This window comes from Ranitomeya variabilis, chromosome 2 (assembly GCF_051348905.1).
Source record: "Ranitomeya variabilis isolate aRanVar5 chromosome 2, aRanVar5.hap1, whole genome shotgun sequence".
NCBI lineage: Eukaryota > Metazoa > Chordata > Amphibia > Anura > Dendrobatidae > Ranitomeya > Ranitomeya variabilis.
This window is the reverse complement of record NC_135233.1, coordinates 468,720,347-468,739,092: the sequence shown is the minus strand read 5'-3', so window position 1 is coordinate 468,739,092 and position 18,746 is coordinate 468,720,347. Positions and strand designations below refer to the sequence as shown.

At 46.2% G+C, this 18,746-nt stretch overlaps 1 protein-coding gene across 2 annotated transcripts in view; it reads left to right on the top strand.

Annotated features, from left to right (window-relative positions):
• LOC143806782 (pre-mRNA-processing factor 39-like) overlaps positions 1-18,746 on the top strand; it is a 78,976-nt gene that overhangs the window by 46,836 nt on the left and 13,394 nt on the right. For both annotated transcript variants that reach the window (XM_077287685.1, XM_077287686.1), the window contains 2 exons: positions 9,733-9,837; positions 17,716-17,880. In XM_077287685.1, the coding sequence (XP_077143800.1) occupies positions 9,733-9,837; positions 17,716-17,880 (270 nt within the window). The remainder of the gene's footprint in view (positions 1-9,732; positions 9,838-17,715; positions 17,881-18,746) is intronic.

The window sequence follows — 18,746 nt, the reverse complement described above, 5'->3', positions numbered from 1 at the left end:
TGTCATTTGTCGTGTCCCTGACTTTCCCTGCACATGACAGCTCATTTAATCAGCCATCTTGTGTCTTTACCAGCCGTGGGTGGATAGGAGCTTTACCAGCTGCTGTTAACCAGTTAAATACCGATGTCAATATCTGACAGCTGGCTGTAACACACACCATTCGGAAGGGCATAACAGATCCTTCTCATCGGCGCCCCTGTCACGTAATCGGGGCTCGCCAATAGGTTCTCACCACAGCCAGAGGCCTCCAGAAGACCCCTGTGGCTGTCGTTACAATGCTCCTGTGAATCGGATGATCGCAGCTTCAAGTTTCCTATGAGACTATTAAATAAAGTGAAGAAAAAAAGTTTTAAAAACAACAAACGTTCAAATCACCCACCTTTTGCCCAATTGAAAATAAAATATATTTTAGAGGATGGGAGGATACAGGTAAAATTTGTTAAAGGGAACCTGTCACCACGTTTTTGGAAGATGGGATAAAAATAGCGTTAAATAGGGGCAGAGGTGGGCGTTACATTAGTGTGTTTGTTATGCGTTTATTACCCACCTAAGTTGCCGAAATACCTTTGCAAAGTCTCCGTTTTCGCCTGTCAATCAGGCTGGTCTGGTCAGATGGGCGTCTTGTCTTCCCCCAGATTTTGCGTAGTTTTCCGTTGGTGGCGTAGTGGTGTGCGCATGCCCAAGGTCCTGAATCCTCTGCCAGGGGATTTAAAAGAGCGCGCTGTTCGTTTTCATTTGTGATCGGTGGGCGCGGCCATCTTCCTTTGGCCGCGCGTGCGCAGAAGCGGCGCTCTGCTGGCCGCGGCTTCAGGAAAATGGCCGCGGGATGCCGCGCGTGCGCAGATGGATATCGCGGCGGCCATTTTCCTGAAGCCGCGGCCAGCAGAGCGCCGCTTCTGCGCACGCGCGGCCAAAGGAAGATGGCCGCGCCCACCGATCACCAATGAAAACGAACAGCGCGCTCTTTTAAATCCCCTGGCAGAGGATTCGGGACCTTGGGCATGCGCACACCACTACGCCACCAATGGAAAACTACGCAAAATCTGGGGGAAGACAACGCCCTTTTGACCAGACCAGCCTGATTGACAGGCGAAAACGGAGACTTTGCAAAGGTATTTCGGCAACTTAGGTGGGTAATAAACGCATAACAAACACACTAATGTAACGCCCACCTCTGCCCCTATTTAACGCTATTTTTATCCCATCTTCCAAAAACGTGGTGACAGGTTCCCTTTAAAGGATGTCTTCCATTGGGGAGGGGGGGGGATAGCCGATCTTTATATGAAGCACTAGAGAGTAACAAATTAAAATCTTCTCCAAAAAAAACTTCTCACTTTATCGTTAATGCATAAAATATGGTGGAAAATCAGAGATCTGCAGCAAATAGAGAGTTGTTCACAATTTACATCAATATGGGACACCCCATGGTTAGTTAATCTGAGAAGTTTGGTGGGTTTTGGGAAGTGGAGGGAGAGGGGGGAGAGCAGGGTATCCCAGCGGCTATTAGATAATGTACTCACATCTTACGCACAATTACAGGAGGAGTTTGATCTCAATCAAGGACTTTTATAAATCCCTCCAGCTACGTCATGTGTTCAATGTAGACTTTACAGAGAGTGGTGTGAAAGATGTGCCAGATACTGTTAGAGTTAATTGGTAGATCAAATAGTTCATCTGGGATAATATCGTGCCTATATAGATCTTTATTAACATGGTTGGGGTCTGTAACACGGGGGGGGTCCGTAACATGGGGGTGTCCGTAACATGGGAGGGGGGTGTCCGTAACATGGGAGGGGGGTGTCCGTAACATGGGAGGGGGGTGTCCGTAACATGGGAGGGGGGTGTCCGTAACATGGGAGGGGGGTGTCCGTAACATGGGAGGGGAGTGTCCGTAACATGGGAGGGGAGTGTCCGTAACATGGGAGGGGGGTGTCCGTAACATGGGAGGGGGGTGTCCGTAACATGGGAGGGGGGTGTCCATGACATGGGAGGGGGGTGTCTGTGACATGGGTGGAGGGTGTCCGTGACATGGGAAGGGGGGTGTCTGTAACATGGGGGGTGTCTGTAACATGGGGGGTGTCTGTAACATGGGGGGTGTCTGTAACATGGGGGGTGTCTGTAACATGGGGGGTGTCTGTAACATGGGGGGTGTCTGTAACATGGGGGGTGTCCGTAACATGGGGGGTGTCCGTAACGGGGGGGTCCGTAACATGGGTAGAGGATGTCCGTAACATGGGTGAAGGGTGTCCGTAACATGGGAGGGGGGGGGGGTGTCTAACATGGGGGGTGTCTAACATGGGGGGTGTCTAACATGGGGGGTGTCTAACATGGGGGGTGTCTAACATGGGGGGTGTCTAACATGGGGGGTGTCTAACATGGAAGGGGGTGTCCGTAACATGGAAGGGGGTGTCCGTAACATGGAAGAGGGGGTCCGTAACATGAGGGGTCTGTAACATGGGGGGTGGGGCCATAACACAGGGGGATCCGTAACATGGGGTGGGGGTCCGTAACATGGGTGGGAGAGGTCCACAACATGGGGGGTGGGGCAGTAAGATGGGGGGGTCCATAACACTTGGGGGTCCGTAACATGGGGGGTCTGTAACATTGTGTTGGGGGTCTGTAACAGGGGGGGATTTGTAACACGGGGGGGATCCGTAACACTTGGGGGTCCATAACATGGGGGGTCTGTAATATTGTTTTGGGGGTCCGTAACATGGGGGGGATCTGTAACACGGGGGGGGGATCCATAACACTTGGGGGTCCGTAACATGGGGGTCTGTAACATTGTTTTGGGGTCCTGTAACATGGGGGTCCGTAACATATGAGGGAGGGGGGGTCTAAGTGCTAAGCAAACACCCAATTCATAGTAAAGAGAGATGGGAGGCAGAGATCGGCCCAATAGAAGGTCAATGGATAGAGATATTGGAAAGGGTATCTCAGCTCTCTCCTAGAGAAGCGCATAGACTTTCTCAACTTCATCTAATACATAAGGTGTATAGAACAGCGGAGTTTATGTGTAAGATTGGGGCCAGAGCAGACGCATGCTGTCCTAGGTGTGGGGTGGAGCTGGCTAATCTGCTTCATATGATGTGGTCATGTCCTAAACTGGAGGGATACTGGAGGAAAGTACTAGGATTAATTAGACGAGTGTTTAAGGTGACATTGGAAACTACGCCCTTAAGGCCCCGTCTCACTAAGCGATTTACCAACGATCACGACCAGCGATATGACCTGGCCGTGATCGTTGGTAAGTCGCTGTGTGGTCGCTGGGGAGCTGTCACACAGACCGCTCTCTCCAGCGACCAACGATCAGGGGAACGACTTCGGCATCGTTGAAACTGTCTTCAACGATGCCGAAGTCCCCCTGCAGCACCCGGGTAACCAGGGTAAACATCGGGTTACTAAGCGCAGGGCCGCGCTTAGTAACCCGATGTTTACCCTGGTTACCAGCGTAAATGTAAAAAAAAACAAACAGTACATACTCGCCTTTCGGTGTCCAGGTCCCTTGCCGTCTGCTTCCTGCTCTGACTGAGATCCGGCCGTACAGCGAGAGCAGAGCGCAGCGGTGACGTCACTGCTGTGCTCTCACTTGTCACTGTACGGCGGCAGTCAGTGAGAGCAGGAAGCAGACGGCAAGGGACCTGGACACCGAAAGGCGAGTATGTAGTGTTTGTTTTTTTTTACATTTACGCTGGTAACCAGGGTAAACATCGGGTTACTAAGCGCGGCCCTGCGCTTAGTAACCCGATGTTTACCCTGGTTACCAGTGAAGACATCGCTGGATCGGTGTCACACACACCGATTCAGCGATGTCAGCGGGGCCTCAACGACCAAAAAAAGGTCCAGGCCATTCCGACACGACCAGCGATCTCACAGCAGGGGCCTCATCGCTGGTACGTGTCACACATAGCGAGATCGCTACTGAGGTCGCTGTTGCGTCACAAAACTTGTGACTCAGCAGCGATCTCGCTAGCGATCTCGCTATGTGAGACGGGGCCTTAAGTTTGTGTGCTGGGGTATGTGGAAGATCTACAGACAACTGAGCCGGGTAAAATTGCTATAGCACGGATGCTGTATTTAGCAAGGAAACTAATAGCGCAACACTGGATACTGAGAGCCCAACAAAAAAGGAATATATCAGCAAAATAAACTGGTTTATAAGTTTGGAAAAAGGTGTATACAAAAAGAGGCATTATTAATAAATTTGAACAGCTCTGGGCTGCCTGGATAATGAACCAGGGCTCCCATCAAGGGAATTAGCGAGATATAGATTGGGCTTGAGTTAATAAAGAGGATTACAAGAGATATGATCCATTGTTTATCCCATGAGCAATAATAATGATTGCACGACTAGAAGCTCCAAAAGGAGATGTTTTCTTTCTAGACATTACAGTGGTGATAACTATATATGTTTTGTCTTTTTTTTTTTTTTTTGTAGAATGGGAACTTTTGTTTTTTATTTAATTTGGTCTTTCCCTTTCTATGTCCCATTCCCCCCTTCCCACTTGTTGTTAATTTTCTGTGTTTACCTGATGCGGATAATATGTCCATGTAAAAATTTTTGCAAAACTTCAATAAAGATACTTTATTTTTTTTAAAAAAATTGGTATCGCCACATTCAGAAATGCCCCGATCTATCAAAATGTAAATTAGTCAGATCCGTAAATAGCATAACGATAAAAAAAGTGAAACTCCCAGAATTATGGGAGTTTTTTTGGTTACCACATTATTACAATAAAATACAATAAGAGGCGATCAAAACATTATCTCTACCCCAAAATGGTATCAGCTCAGGGTGCAAACAATGAGCCCTCACCCAGCCCCAAATCGCAAAAAATAAAGACACTACCGGTCTCGGAAAATGGTGACTAAAGCAAAAAATCTTTCATATAAATTTCTGAAATTTTTTCACCAATTAAATAAAAAATAAACGATACATGTATCTGCTTTTTCATACTGGCCTGGGGAATAATATTGCCAGGTAAGTTTTACCATATAGTGAACATCGTAAATTTAAAAAAAAAAAAACCAATTGTGGAATTGCACTTTTTTTTTTTTTTTTTTTTTGCAATTTCACCGCACTTGCTTACCATATATTAAAATCAATGGATTCAAAAGTGCAACTCATTCCGCAAAAAAAAAGCCCTCACACGGACATATTGACAGAAAAATAAAAAAAGTATGGCTTTTGAAAGATGGGGAGGCCAACACAAAGAGAAAAAAAATATAAAAACCCTAAAATGGCCATGGCGTGAATGGGTTAAAGGGAACCTGTCACTAGATTCATGCTGCCTGTGCTGACATCCGGCACTATGTGCCAGGAGCGGTCACGGACCGCCCCCGGCACATTAACCCCCGGCACACCGCGATCAAACATGATCGCAGTGTACCGGCGGTACAGGGAAGCATCGCGCAGGGAGGGGGCTCCCTGCGTGCTTCCCTGAGACGATCGGTACAAGGTGATGTACTCACCTTGTACCGAGCGTCTCCTCCCTGCAGGCCCCGGATCCAAAATGGCCGCGGGGCTGCATCCGGGTCCTGCAGGGAGTACTTCCGGGTCGGAGCAGGCTGCAGAGCAGCCTGCTCCGATGAAAGTATGATCGCCGATCTGATAGAGTGCTATGCAAACTATCAGATCGGCGATCTGTGATGTCCCCCCCCCTGGGACAAAGTAAAAAAAAAAATTTTCACATGTGTAAAAAAAAAATAAAAAAATTCCTAAATAAAGAAAAAAAAAAATATTATTCCTATAAATACATTTCTTTATCTAAAAAAAACAAAAAAAACAATAAAAGTACACATATTTAGTATCGCCGCGTCCGTAACGACCCAACCTATAAAACTGTCCAACTAGTTAACCCCTTCAGTGAACACCGTAAGAAAAAAAAAAACGAGCCAAAAAAACTACGCTTTATTATCATACCGCCGAACAAAAAGTGGAATAACACGCGATCAAAAAGACGGATATAAATAACCATGGTACCGCTGAAAACGTCATCTTGTCCCGCAAAAAACGAGCCACCATACAGCGTCATCAAAGAAAAAATAAAAAAGTTATAGTCCTCAGAATAAAGCAATGCCAAAATAATTATTTTTTCTATAAAATAGCTTTTATCGTATAAAAGCGCCAAAACATAAAAAAAATGATATAAATGAGATATCGCTGTAATCGTACTGACCCGACGAATAAAACTGCTTTATCAATTTTACCAAACGTGGAACGGTATAAACGCCTCCCCCAAAAGAAATTCATGAATAGCTGGTTTTTGGTCATTCTGCCTCACAAAAATCGGAATAAAAAGTGATCAAAAACTGTCACATGTCCGAAAATGTTACCAATAAAAACGTCAACTCGTCCTGCAAAAAACAAGACCTCACATGACTCTGTGGACCAAAATACGGAAAAATTATAGGTCTCAAAATGTGGAGACGCAAAAACTTTTTGGCAATGAAAAGCGTCTTTTAGTGTATGACAGCTGCCAATCATAAAAATCCGATATAAAAAACGCTATAAAAGTAAATCAAACCCCCCTTCATCACCCCCTTATTTAGGGAAAAATAATAAAATTAAAAAATTGTATTTATTTCCATTTTCCCGTTAGGGTTAGGGCTAGGGTTGGAGCTAAAGTTAGGGTTGGGGCTTAAGTTAGGGATAGGGTTGAGGCTAAAGTTAGGGTTAGGGTTGGGGCTAAAGTTAGGGTTAGGGTTGGGGCTAAAGTTAGGGTTAGGGTTTGGATTACATTTACGGTTGGGATTAGGGTTGGGATTAGAGTTAGGGGTGTGTCAGGGTTAGGGGTGTGGTTAGGGTTACCGTTGGGATTAGGGTTAGGGGTGTGTTTGGATTAGAGTTTCAGGTAGAATTGGGGAGTTTCCACTGTTCAGGCACATCAGGGGCTCTCCAAACGTGACATGGCGTCCGATCTGAATTCCAGACAATTCTGCGTTGAAAAAGTAAAACAGTGCTCCTTCCCTTCCGAGCTCTCCCGTGCGCCCAAACGGGTTTACCCCATCATATTGGGCATCAGCGTACTCGGGACAAATTGGAAAACAACTTTTGTGGTCCAAGTTCCCTTGTTATCCTTGGGAAAATAAAAATTTGGGGGGCTAAAAATCATTTTTGTGAAAAAAAAAAATTATAATTTTTATTTTCACGGCTCTGCGTTATAAACTGTAGTGAAACACTTTGGGGTTCAAAGTTCTCATAACACATCTAGATAAGTTCCTTGGGAGGTCTAGTTTCCAATATGGGGTCACTTGTGGGGGGTTTGTACTGTTTGGGTACATCAGGGGCTCTGCAAATGCAACGTGACGCCTGCAGACCAATTAATCCAAGTCTGCATTCCAAATGGCGCTCCTTCCCTTCCGAGCTCTGCCATGCGCCCAAACAGTGGTTCCCCCCCACATATGGGGTATCAGCGTACTCAGGACAAATTGGACAACAACTTTCGGGGTCCAATTTATCCTGTTACCCTTGTAAAAATACAAAACTGGGGGCTAAAAAAATCATTTTTCTGAAAAAAAAAAAAAAAAAAAAAATTTTCATTTTCACAGCTCTGCGTTATAAACTGTAGTGAAACACTTGGGGGTTCAAAGTTCTCAAAACCCATCTAGATAAGTTCCTTAGGGGGTCTACTTTCCAAAATGGTGTCACTTGAGGGGGGTTTTAATGTTTAGGCACATCAGGGGCTCTCCAAACGCGACATGGTGTCCCATCTCAATTCCAGTCAATTTTGCATTGAAAAGTCAAATGGCGCTCCTTCCCTTCCGAGCTCTGCCATGCACCCAAACAATGGTTTACACCCACATATGGGGTATCAGCGTACTCAGGACAAATTGCACAACAATTTTTGGGGTCCAATTTCTTCTCTTACCCTTGGGAAAATAAAAAATTGGGGGCGTAAAGATCATTTTTGTGAAAAAATATGATTTTTTATTTTTACGGCTCTGCATTATAAACTTCTGTGAAGCACTTGGTGGGTCAAAGTGCTCACCACACATCTAGATAAGTTCCTTAGGGGGTCCACTTTCCAAAATGGTGTCACTTGTGGGGGGTTTCATTGTTTAGGCACATCAGGGGCTCTCCAAATGCAACATGGCGTCCCATCTCAATTCCAGTCAATTTTGCATTGAAAAGTCAAATGGCGCTCCTTCCCTTCCGAGCTCTGCCATGCACCCAAACAATGGTTTACCCCCACATATGGGGTATCAGCGTACTCAGGACAAATTGTACAACAATTTTTGGGGTCCATTTTCTCCTGTTACGCTTGGTAAAATAAAACAAATTGGAGCTGAAATAAATTTTGTGTGAAAAAAAGTTAAATGTTCATTTTTATTTAAACATTCCAAAAATTCCTGTGAAACACCTGAAGGGTTAATAAACTTCTTGAAAGTGGTTTTGAGCACCTTCAGGGGTGCAGTGTTTAGAATGGTGTCACACTTGGGTATTTTCTATCATATAGACCCCTCAAAATGACTTCAAATGAGATGTGGTCCCTAAAAAAAATGGTGTTGTAAAAATGAGAAATTTCTGGTCAACTTTTAACCCTTATAACTCCCTAACAAAAAAAAATTTTGGTTTCAAAATTGTGCTGATGTAAAGTAGACATGTGGGAAATGTTATTTATTAAGTATTTTGCGTGACATATCTCTGTGATTTAAGGGCATAAAAATTCAAAGTTGGAAAATTGTGAAATTTTCGCCAAATTTCCGTTTTTTTCACAAATAAACGCAAGTTATATCGAATAAATTTTACAAATAGCATGAAGTAGAATATCTCACGAGAAAACAATGTCAGAATCGCCAAGATCCGTTGAAGCATTCCAGAGTTATAACCTCATAAAGAGACAGTGGTCAGAATTGTAAAAATTGGCCCGGTCATTAACGTGCAAACCACCCTCGGGGCTTAAGGGGTTAAAAATATGAAAAAAATATAAAAAATATAAAAGTTTAAATCACCCCCCTTTCGCCCCATCCTAAATAAAAAAAATCAAACCTACACGTATTTGGTATCGCCGCGTTCAGAATCGCCCGATCTATCAATAAAAAAAAAAGCATTAACCTGATCACTAAACAGCGTAGCGAAAAAAAAATTTGAAATGCCAGACTTACGTTTTTTTTGTCGCCGTGACATTGCATTAAAATGCAATAACGGGCGATCAAAAGAACGTATCTGAACAAAAGTGATATTATTAAAAACGTCAGCTCGGCACGCAAAAAATAAGCCCTCACCCGACCCCAGATCATGAAAAATGGAGACGCTTCGGGTATCGGAAAATGGCACTTTTTTTTTCTTTTTTTTTTTTTTAAGCAAAGTTTTGAATTTCTTTTCACCACTTGGATAAAAAATAACCTAGACATGTTAGGTGTCTATGAACCCGTAATGACCTAGAGAATCATAATGGCAGGTTAGTTTTAGCATTTAGTGAACCTAGCAAAAAAGCCAAACAAAAAATTGTGGGATTGCACTTTTTTTTGCAATTTCACCGCACTTGGAATTTTTTTCTTGTTTTCTAGTAAAAGACATGGTAAAACCAATGGTGTCGTTCAAAAGTACAACTCGTCCCGCAAAAAATAAGCCCTCACATGACCATATTGACGGAAAAATAAAAAAGTTATGGCTCTGGGAAGGAGGGAAGTGAAAAACGAAAACGCAAAATTGAAATAGGGCCGCGACTTGAAGGGGTTAAAATAGACTTGTGAGATTCTAATTTATTTTTTCCCCCGTTTTGACAGGAAGCAGATGTGCAGAAGATTCGGCAGCATTTTCTAGATACAAGGGAACAGATGTATCTCCGTAATGAAATGGAAGTTCAGAAACGTTCTGCATTTGAAGACGGGGTAAGTGTCATTTCTTAAGGTCTTGCAAAGGTAGAAATGATTGATGTATATATGTGTGTGTGTGTGTGTATATATGTATGTACCGTATTTTTCGCTTTATAAGTCGCACCTGATTATAAGACGCATCCCCCAAATTTGGTGAAGAAAAAGAGGAAAAAATAATTTTTTAGGTAAATGGGGTCTGTCTTATAATGCCAGTGTCAGTTTTACAAATCATCTGTCCCTCATCCTGGTATCTATATAACTCCCATCCTTGTGCTGGCACATGCCCCCCTGTGCTGCTGTCAGGCACATGCCCCCCTAGTCACTATATGCCCCCCTGTGTTACTGGCAGACACATGCTCCCCCTGGGTCACTATATGCCCCCCTGTGCTGCTGGCAGGCACATGCCCTCCTGGGTCTCTATATGCCCCCCTGTGCTGGCAGGCACATGCCCCCTGGTCACAATATTTCCCCTTGTGCTGCTGGCAGGGACATGCCCCCCTGTGCTGCTGGCAGGCACATGTCCCTCTGGGTCACTATATGCCCCCCTGTGCTGCTGGCAGGCACATGCCCTCCTGGGTCTCTATATGCCCCCCTGTGCTGGCAGGCACATGCCCCCTGGTCACAATATTTCCCCTTGTGCTGCTGGCAGGGACATGCCCCCCTGTGCTGCTGGCAGGCACATGTCCCTCTGGGTCACTATATGCCCCCCTGTGCTGCTGGCAGGCACATGCCCCCCTGGGTCACTATATGCCCCCCTGTGCTGGCAGGCACATGCCCCCCCGGTCACAATATGCCCCCCTGTGCTGGCAGGGACATCATCCCCTGTGCTGCTGGCAGGGACATGCCCCCCTGGGTCACTATATGCCCCCCTGTGCTGCTGGCAGGCACATGCCCCCCTGGGTCACTATATGCCCCCGTGCTGGCAGGCACATGCCCCCTGGTCACAATATGTCCCCTTGTGCTGCTGGCAGGGACATGCCCCCCTGTGCTGCTGGCAGGCACATGCCCCCCTGGGTCACTATATGCCCCCCTGTGCTGCTGGCAGGCACATGCCCCCCTGGGTCACTATATGCCCCCCTGTGCTGCTGGCAGGCACATGCCCCCCTGGGTCACTATATGCCCCCCTGTGCTGCTGGCAGGCACATGCCCCCCTGGGTCACTATATGCCCCCCTGTGCTGCTGGCAGGCACATGCCCCCCTGGGTCACTATATGCCCCCCTGTGCTGGCAGGCACATGCCCCCCCCCGGTCACAATATGCCCCCCTGTGCTGGCAAGGACATGCCCCCCTGTGCTGCTGGCAGACACATGCCCCCCCCGGTCACTATATGCCCCCCTGTGCTGCTGGCAGGCACATGCCCCCCTGGGTCACTATATGCCCCCGTGCTGGCAGGCACATGCCCCCTGGTCACAATATGTCCCCTTGTGCTGCTGGCAGGGACATGCCCCCCTGGGTCACTATATGCCCCCCTGTGCTGCTGGCAGGCACATGCCCCCCTGGGTCACTATATGCCCCCCTGGGTCACTATATGCCCCTCTGTGCTGGCAGGCACAAGCCCCCCGGTCACAATATGCCCCCCTGTGCTGGCAGGGACATGCCCCCTGTGCTGCTGGCAGGGACATGCCCCCCTGTGCTGCTGGCAGGGACATGCCCCCCTGTGCTGCTGGCAGACACATGTCCCCCTCCTGTGCTGCTGCCAGACACATGTCCCCCTCCTGTGCTGCTGCCAGACACATGCCCCCCTCCTGCGCTGCTGGCAGGCACATGCCCCCCTCCTGCGCTGCTGGCAGACACATGCCCCCCTCCTGTGCTGCTGCCAGACACATGCCCCCCTCCTGTGCTGCTGCCCGGAGGGGGGCATGTGTCTGGCAGCAGCAGGGGGGGGTCATCTGTCTGCCAGCAGCACGGGGGGGGGCATATCCATGATGGGAGGAGGGGGAGTGCAGGCACATGTAATATTCACTGCTCCCCTGTGAATCAACTCGGCACAGGTTCAGCACCAAGTGGATGGACAGCAGGTGCAGTGAATATTACATGAGGCTAATTGGCAATTATCAAGACACAAAAAAACACCAGTATACAGGCAGAGATGCTTACCTGTTCAAGGCCTCCAACAATTGCACTAACCAAGGTGCAGCGGACCCAAGTTAAGATGGCAAATACACAGGTGCAATAATACCGATAATGCAGCCACCCTACAATCAGGAATTGGACGCTTGGTGCACCTGTGCAAACAAATAGTCTGTATGTGGCGTGTTCACACAGGAATGCACAGTATATGGCTCAGAGTCTATTAATGACGCCATATAGCGGGCTCACCATAATGCATCCTGTGTGAACAGAGGCCACAGTGTACAGAGCCATCTAGGGCCCAGCCGCACCCTGGAAAAATATACAGTGCACCAAAAACATAACAATGTATGCAAGGTATTGGTCGATATTATGGCCACAATATTTAAGCTGCCAACCCACGTCAAGGGTCCTTACATATTGGCAGTCCTAGTCTAAAAAAACACCATAAGAGGAAAGACCTCCACTATTCTAAACAAAAAAACACACCAGTATACAGGCAGAGATGCTTACCTGTTCAAGGCCTCCAACAATTGCACTTATCAAGACACACTCCATAAAGGAGTGGTTCTGCAGGTGGGGACCACAGACCACATCTCAGTACCAATGCTTTCTGGCAGATGGTTTGGCCAGTTTTGAATGTTGGTTGTGCTTCCACACTCGTGGTAGCATGAGACGGACTCTACAACCCACACAAGTGGCTCAGGTAGTAGTGCAGCTCATCCAGGATGGTACATCAATGCGAGCTGTGGCAAGAAGGTTTGATGTCTGTCATCATAGTGTCCAGAGGCTGGAGGCACTACCAGGAAACAGGCCAGTACACCAGGAGACATGGAGGGGGCCGTAGGAGGGCAACAACCCAGCAGCAGGACCGCTACCTCAGCCTTTGTGCAAGGAGGAACAGGAGGAGCACTGCCAGAGCCCTGCAAAATTACCTCCAGCAGGCCACTAATGTGTATGCGTCTGCAAAACGGTTAGAGACCGACGTCCACAGATGGGGGTTGTGCTCACAGCCCAACACCATGCAGGACGCTTGGCATTTGCCACAGAACACCAGGATTGGCACTGCCACTGGTGCCCTGTGTTCTTCACAGATGAAAACAGGTTCACACTGAGCCCATGTGACAGACGTGACAGAGTCTGGTGACACAGTGGAGAGCGATCGGCTGCCTGCAACATCCTTCAGCACGACCGCTTTGGCAGTGGGTCAGTAATGGTGTGGGGTAGCATTTCTTTGGAGGGCCGCACAGCCCTCCATGTGCCCACCAGAGGTAGCCTGATTGCCATTAGGTACTGAGATGAGATACTCAGACCCCTTGTGAGACCATATGCTGGTGCGCTGGGCCCTGGGTTCCTCCTAATGCAGGAAAATGCCAGACCTCGTGTGCTGGAGTGTGTCAGCAGTTCCTTCAAGAAGATATGGACTGGCCCGCCCGTTCCCCAGACCTGAATCCAATTGAACACATCTGGGACATCATGTCTCGCACCATCCACCAACGTTGCACCACAGACTGTCCAGGAGTTGGCGGATGCTTTAGTCCAGGTCTGGGAGGAGATCCCTCAGGAGACCATCCACCGCCTCATCAGGAGCATGCCCAGGCATTGTAGGGAGATCACACAGGCACGTGGAGGCCACACACACTACTGAGCATCATTTCCTTGTCTTGAGGCATTTTCACTGAAGTTGGATCAGCCTGTAACTTCATTTTACACTTTGATTTTGAGCATCATTCCAACTCCAGACCTCCGTTGGATATTAGTTGTGATTTACGTTGACAATTTTTTGACACATTCCACTATGTAATGAATAAAGAATAATAATACAACTGGAATATTTAAATCAGAGATATTTAGGATGTGGGAATTTAGCGTTCCCTTTATTTTTTTGAGCAGTGTGTGTGTGTGTGTGTGTGTGTGTGTGTGTGTGTGTGTGTGTGTGTGTGTGTGTGTATGTATGTATATATATATATATATATATATATATATATATATATATATGTATATATATATATATGTATGTTTATATATGTTGGGGTTATGTTATAGAGATAAAAATATACCTGTGATTTATGTATATTAGTATAAATTACACAGCATATATAAACATGCCTGGGTAATATATAGTACACAGTTATAGTGTGTGTGGTCATTGCTCTCACCCCTAGAGCCGCACAGCCCTCCATGTGCTCGCCAGAGGTAGCCTGACTGCCATTAGGTACCGAGATGAGATCCTCAGACCCCTTGTGAGACCATATGCTGGTGCGGTTGGACCTGGGTTCCTCATAATGCAGGACAATGCCAGACCTCATGTGGCTGAAGTGTGTCAGCAGTTCCTGCATGATGAAGGCATTGAAGCTATGGACTGGCCCGCCCGTTCCACAGACCTGAATCCAATCGAGCACATCTGGAACATTGTGTATCATTCCATTCACCAAGGTCAAGTTGCACCACAGACTGTCCTGGAGTTGACTGATGCTTTAGTCCAGGTCTGGGAGGAGATCCCTCAGGAGAACATCCGCCCCCTCATCAGGAGCATGCCCAGGCATTATAGAGAGGTCATACAGGCACGTGGAGGCAACACACACTACTGAGCATCATTTCCTTGTCTTGACTTATTTCCACTGAAGTTAGATCAGACTTTAAATGATTTTCCATTTTGATTTTGAGTATCATTCCAAATCCAGACCTTCATGGGATATTAATTTTGATTTACCTTGATCATTTTTATGTTTTATTGTTCTCAACGCAGTCCATTCTGCAATGAATAAAGATTTGCAACTGGAATATTTAATTCAGTGATATCTGGGATGTGGTATTTTAGTGTTCCCTTTAATTTTTTTGAGATGTGTGTGTGTATGTATGTATTTGTGTATATATAGATACAGCAATAGAGTGGTGTGTATATACAAGTATACGTATACTATTATAAATGCAAGAAAACGGAGCAAGAACATCCATAACAACATATTTATATGTAAAAGGATATAAAGTTTATTAAATAACTCCAACACAGTAACATAAATATTAGAACTGCAGCGAGTGCTGTACGCACTCCGCAAACACAGAGAGGCAACAAAAGAGGGAAATGATGATAGCCAAACACAAGGGGGGATAGCACCTAAAGTTGTGCCCTTTTAACCCTCTTCAAACACTGGGATGCCTAGCCCACAGTAATAGTCACATATAGGGTCCTTCCGTTATCCCCTTCACATAAAGGACAGGGCTATGATGCACAAATGTACCCTATATTCAATAAGGCTTACCCATTGTAGTTGCTTGAAAAGGGTTCCCCCTCCTGGTGTGGCTCCCCTGGACGCGCGTTTCGCGTATTCGCTAAATTCCCACATCCTAAATATCTCTGATTTAAATATTCCAGTTGTATTATTATTCTTTATTCATTACATAGTGGAATGTGTCAACAGGGTTGAGAAAGCGAATACGCGAAACGCGCGTCCAGGGGAGCCACACCAGGAGGGGGAACCCTTTTCAAGCAACTACAATTGGTAAGCCTTATTGAATATAGGGTACATTTGTGCATCATAGCCCTGTCCTTTATGCGAAGGGGATACCGGAAGGACCCTATATGTGACTATTACTGTGGGCTAGGCATCCCAGTGTTTGAAGAGGGTTAAAAGGGCACAACTTTAGGTGCTATCCCCCCTTGTGTTTGGCTATCATCATTTCCCTCTTTTGTTGCCTCTCTGTGTTTGCGGAGTGCGTACAGCACTCGCTGCAGTTCTAATATTTATGTTACTGTGTTGGAGTTATTTAATAAACTTTATATCCTTTTACATATAAATATGTTGTTATGGATGTTCTTGCTCCGTTTTCTTGCATTTATCTTTGTTGGGAGCTATCCTGTGTGGCTTATGCCCGTGGGGCGGGTAGAGGGAGCTAATGTTGTTTGCTCCCCAATACTACTTTTAGTGGTGCTTCAGTATTCTTTAATTAAAATACGTATACTATTGTATTATATAGACAGGCTCAACCACAGAACACCACACGCTGAGCTGTCAATCCCAAGATGGCAGCTCCCATAAACTGTGATTGTCTTATTTCATAATTCAAGTAATTCTAGTCATTCTTCCAAAGGTAATTTATTTCATGTTTATATCTACAGTCACCTTACTGTAATATACCATAATATGTGTGAAGGTGATAGGTCCTCTTTACGGGAGTGACCACTTTCTGATTAAATCAATAAAACCTTCTAAGGCCTGTCCCACACGTCCAGATAATTCCGGTACCGGCGTTATCCGTGTCCGTGAGCTCACGTAGGCCATCTGTGTGGCACACGTGCGGCAGCCGTGTGCCGCCCGGGTACCACACGGACCGTGCAGGAGAGACAGCGCTACAGTAAGCGCTGTCCCCCCTGTGTGGTGCTGAAGGCTGCATTCATCTCTTCTCCCCCGTTTGCTGGAGAGAAGAGATGAAAGATCAATTTTTTCTAATTTTTTGTTAAAAATAAACTTTGCTGGTGTCCTCCCATCCACAGTGCGCCGCGCGGCCCCTTGCAGATGCAGAGAAATATTCCCTAGCTCCCGCAATGTCTCCTCTCCGCGCCGCAGCTTCTCCCTGTATGAGCGGTCACATGGTGCCGCTCATTACAGTTGATGAATATGCGGCTCACTGTAATGGGCAGCACCACGTGACCTCTCATACAGGAGAAGCTGCGGCGCAGAGAGGAGACATCGCGGGAGCTAGGTGAGTATTTCTCTGCATCTGCAAGGGGCCGGGCGGCGCACTGTGGATGGGAGGACACCAGCAAAGTTTATTTTTAACAAACAATTTGAAAAAATTGATCTTTCATCTCTTCTCTCCAGCGAACGCTGCGGGGGAGAAGAGATGAATGCAGCCTTCAGCACCACACAGGGGGGAAAGCGCTTACTGTAAGCGCTGTCTCCAGCACGGCACACGGACAACATCCGTGTGCGGTACGTGTTTTACACGGACCCATTGACTTTAATGGGTCCGGGTAATCCGTGCGCTCCCACGAACACTGACATGTCTCTGTGTTTTCCAAACGGACACACGGTCCACGAAAACACGCTGACATGTGCAGACACACATTGATTTTAATGTGTCTACGTGAGTCAGTGTCTCCGGTACGTGAGAAAACTGGCACCTCACGTACTGGAATCACTGACGTGTGAAACCAGCCTAAAATGGTGCTCCTTACCACCCACTGAGACGAGGACCCAGCATTACAGCAGCTCTTTCATTTTTGGTATTAGCGGTGGTCCCAGAGATTGGATCCCAATCATTTCTAAAGTGGAATATCATACCATTAAAATATACAGCTTGTCCCGCAAGCCCTCATAGGCTAGGCTTTGTCAACAGAAAAATGTATTTAAATAAATGTTATAGCTCTCTGAATGCCATGACATCAAAGCAAAGAAAATCGCTGTTACCTAAATGCCCCTCTAAAAAATTCTGCATCTTTAAAGTGGTATAATATTGAATATTAGATCTGTGGCAGCCCGCCATCAATCACCTCCACCGATCATGTGTTACCCAATTCCTCAGCCACTGGAAGTACTCAGCATATGGAGCCGAAAACACACAGCTCCGTGTACTTCTGTGCACTGACTACTCGAGGGCGCTACAGCTCAGCGGCCACTAACTTCTGTAGGAGCCGCAGTACCCAAGACAAGATCCCTTCAGTAGTAGATGAGCTGCAGGACATGCTCACATCAATGTCATAGTCTTGGACATCCCATTTTTAAAGCACTGACTTCTCGGAAAGTTGTGAACATCTGCCTTCCAATAAAGATCTAAAGTAAAATAGTGTGTGAATAACTTCTGTATTATTGCTTTCTTTTAGATCAAGCAGTTGTATTTCGTTTCCATGCCACTAAATATCAAACAACTGCAAAACTGGAGGAAATACCTGACGTTTGAGAAGTCTCAGGGGCAGCACGATCGCATAGTTGTGCTGTTCGAGCGCTGTTTGATACCATGTGCAATGTATGAAGAATTCTGGCTGTCGGTGAGAATCTCGGCAGTTATTACTTGTGCTTGGTGTATTCTTCACTTGGTCTATTCCTGTGAATATAAGCATGTACTCATGGGCTGTATGTACAAAAGTGAGATAGAGGGTTACACTAAAGCTCATTCTCTGCAAGGAAAAGGAGGCACCTGTTAAAATAGATTTTTTTTTTTTTTTTAGTAAGTTGAGCCGGTGTTATCTTTGCCAGGGAACTCTGCTCTTTTCGCACTGAGAATACAATATTACACGTATTCTGTGCCGAATTTCCACTATCGCTGTTTCTTTTAACTGCATAGGAAAATTATGTATTTCCTAATATAAATGCACAATTTCACGAAATAAATCTTCACCAAGTAGTCATAGGATTAAAACCACTGACAGGTGAAGCAACAGGCAATCCCTGCATGTTTTATGGCTGTCGAACAGCCGTGCGACATGCAGCCACTGGGACTCAAACATATGTTTCGAGCACGCCGAAGACACTCGGTTAGCACCCAAGCATGGGCGGGATAACACCTTATCGGAGCACGTTCACTCATCACTAAAGAACATGATAAATCTTTTAAAGAGAATGTGTGATATTGAATGTGCAGTCTGATCTGCCATCAGTATGGTGTAGAGCAGAAGTAGCTCTATAGGTTTGCAGGAAAAAAATCAGCATTTTTATATTTATAGAAATCCATGTTTGTTCTGAAGTCAGAAGTCTAGGGGGTCTGTCTACATAGTGACTGACAACTATCTCTATGCACGATTATTTAGACTGCTCCCAGTGACTAATTAGGACCCTCACTTGACTGCTAAGCCCAGAAGCAGCAGGGATTTTCTTCAATGAGATAAAAGCTATGCTGAATCCTTTCCCACAAACA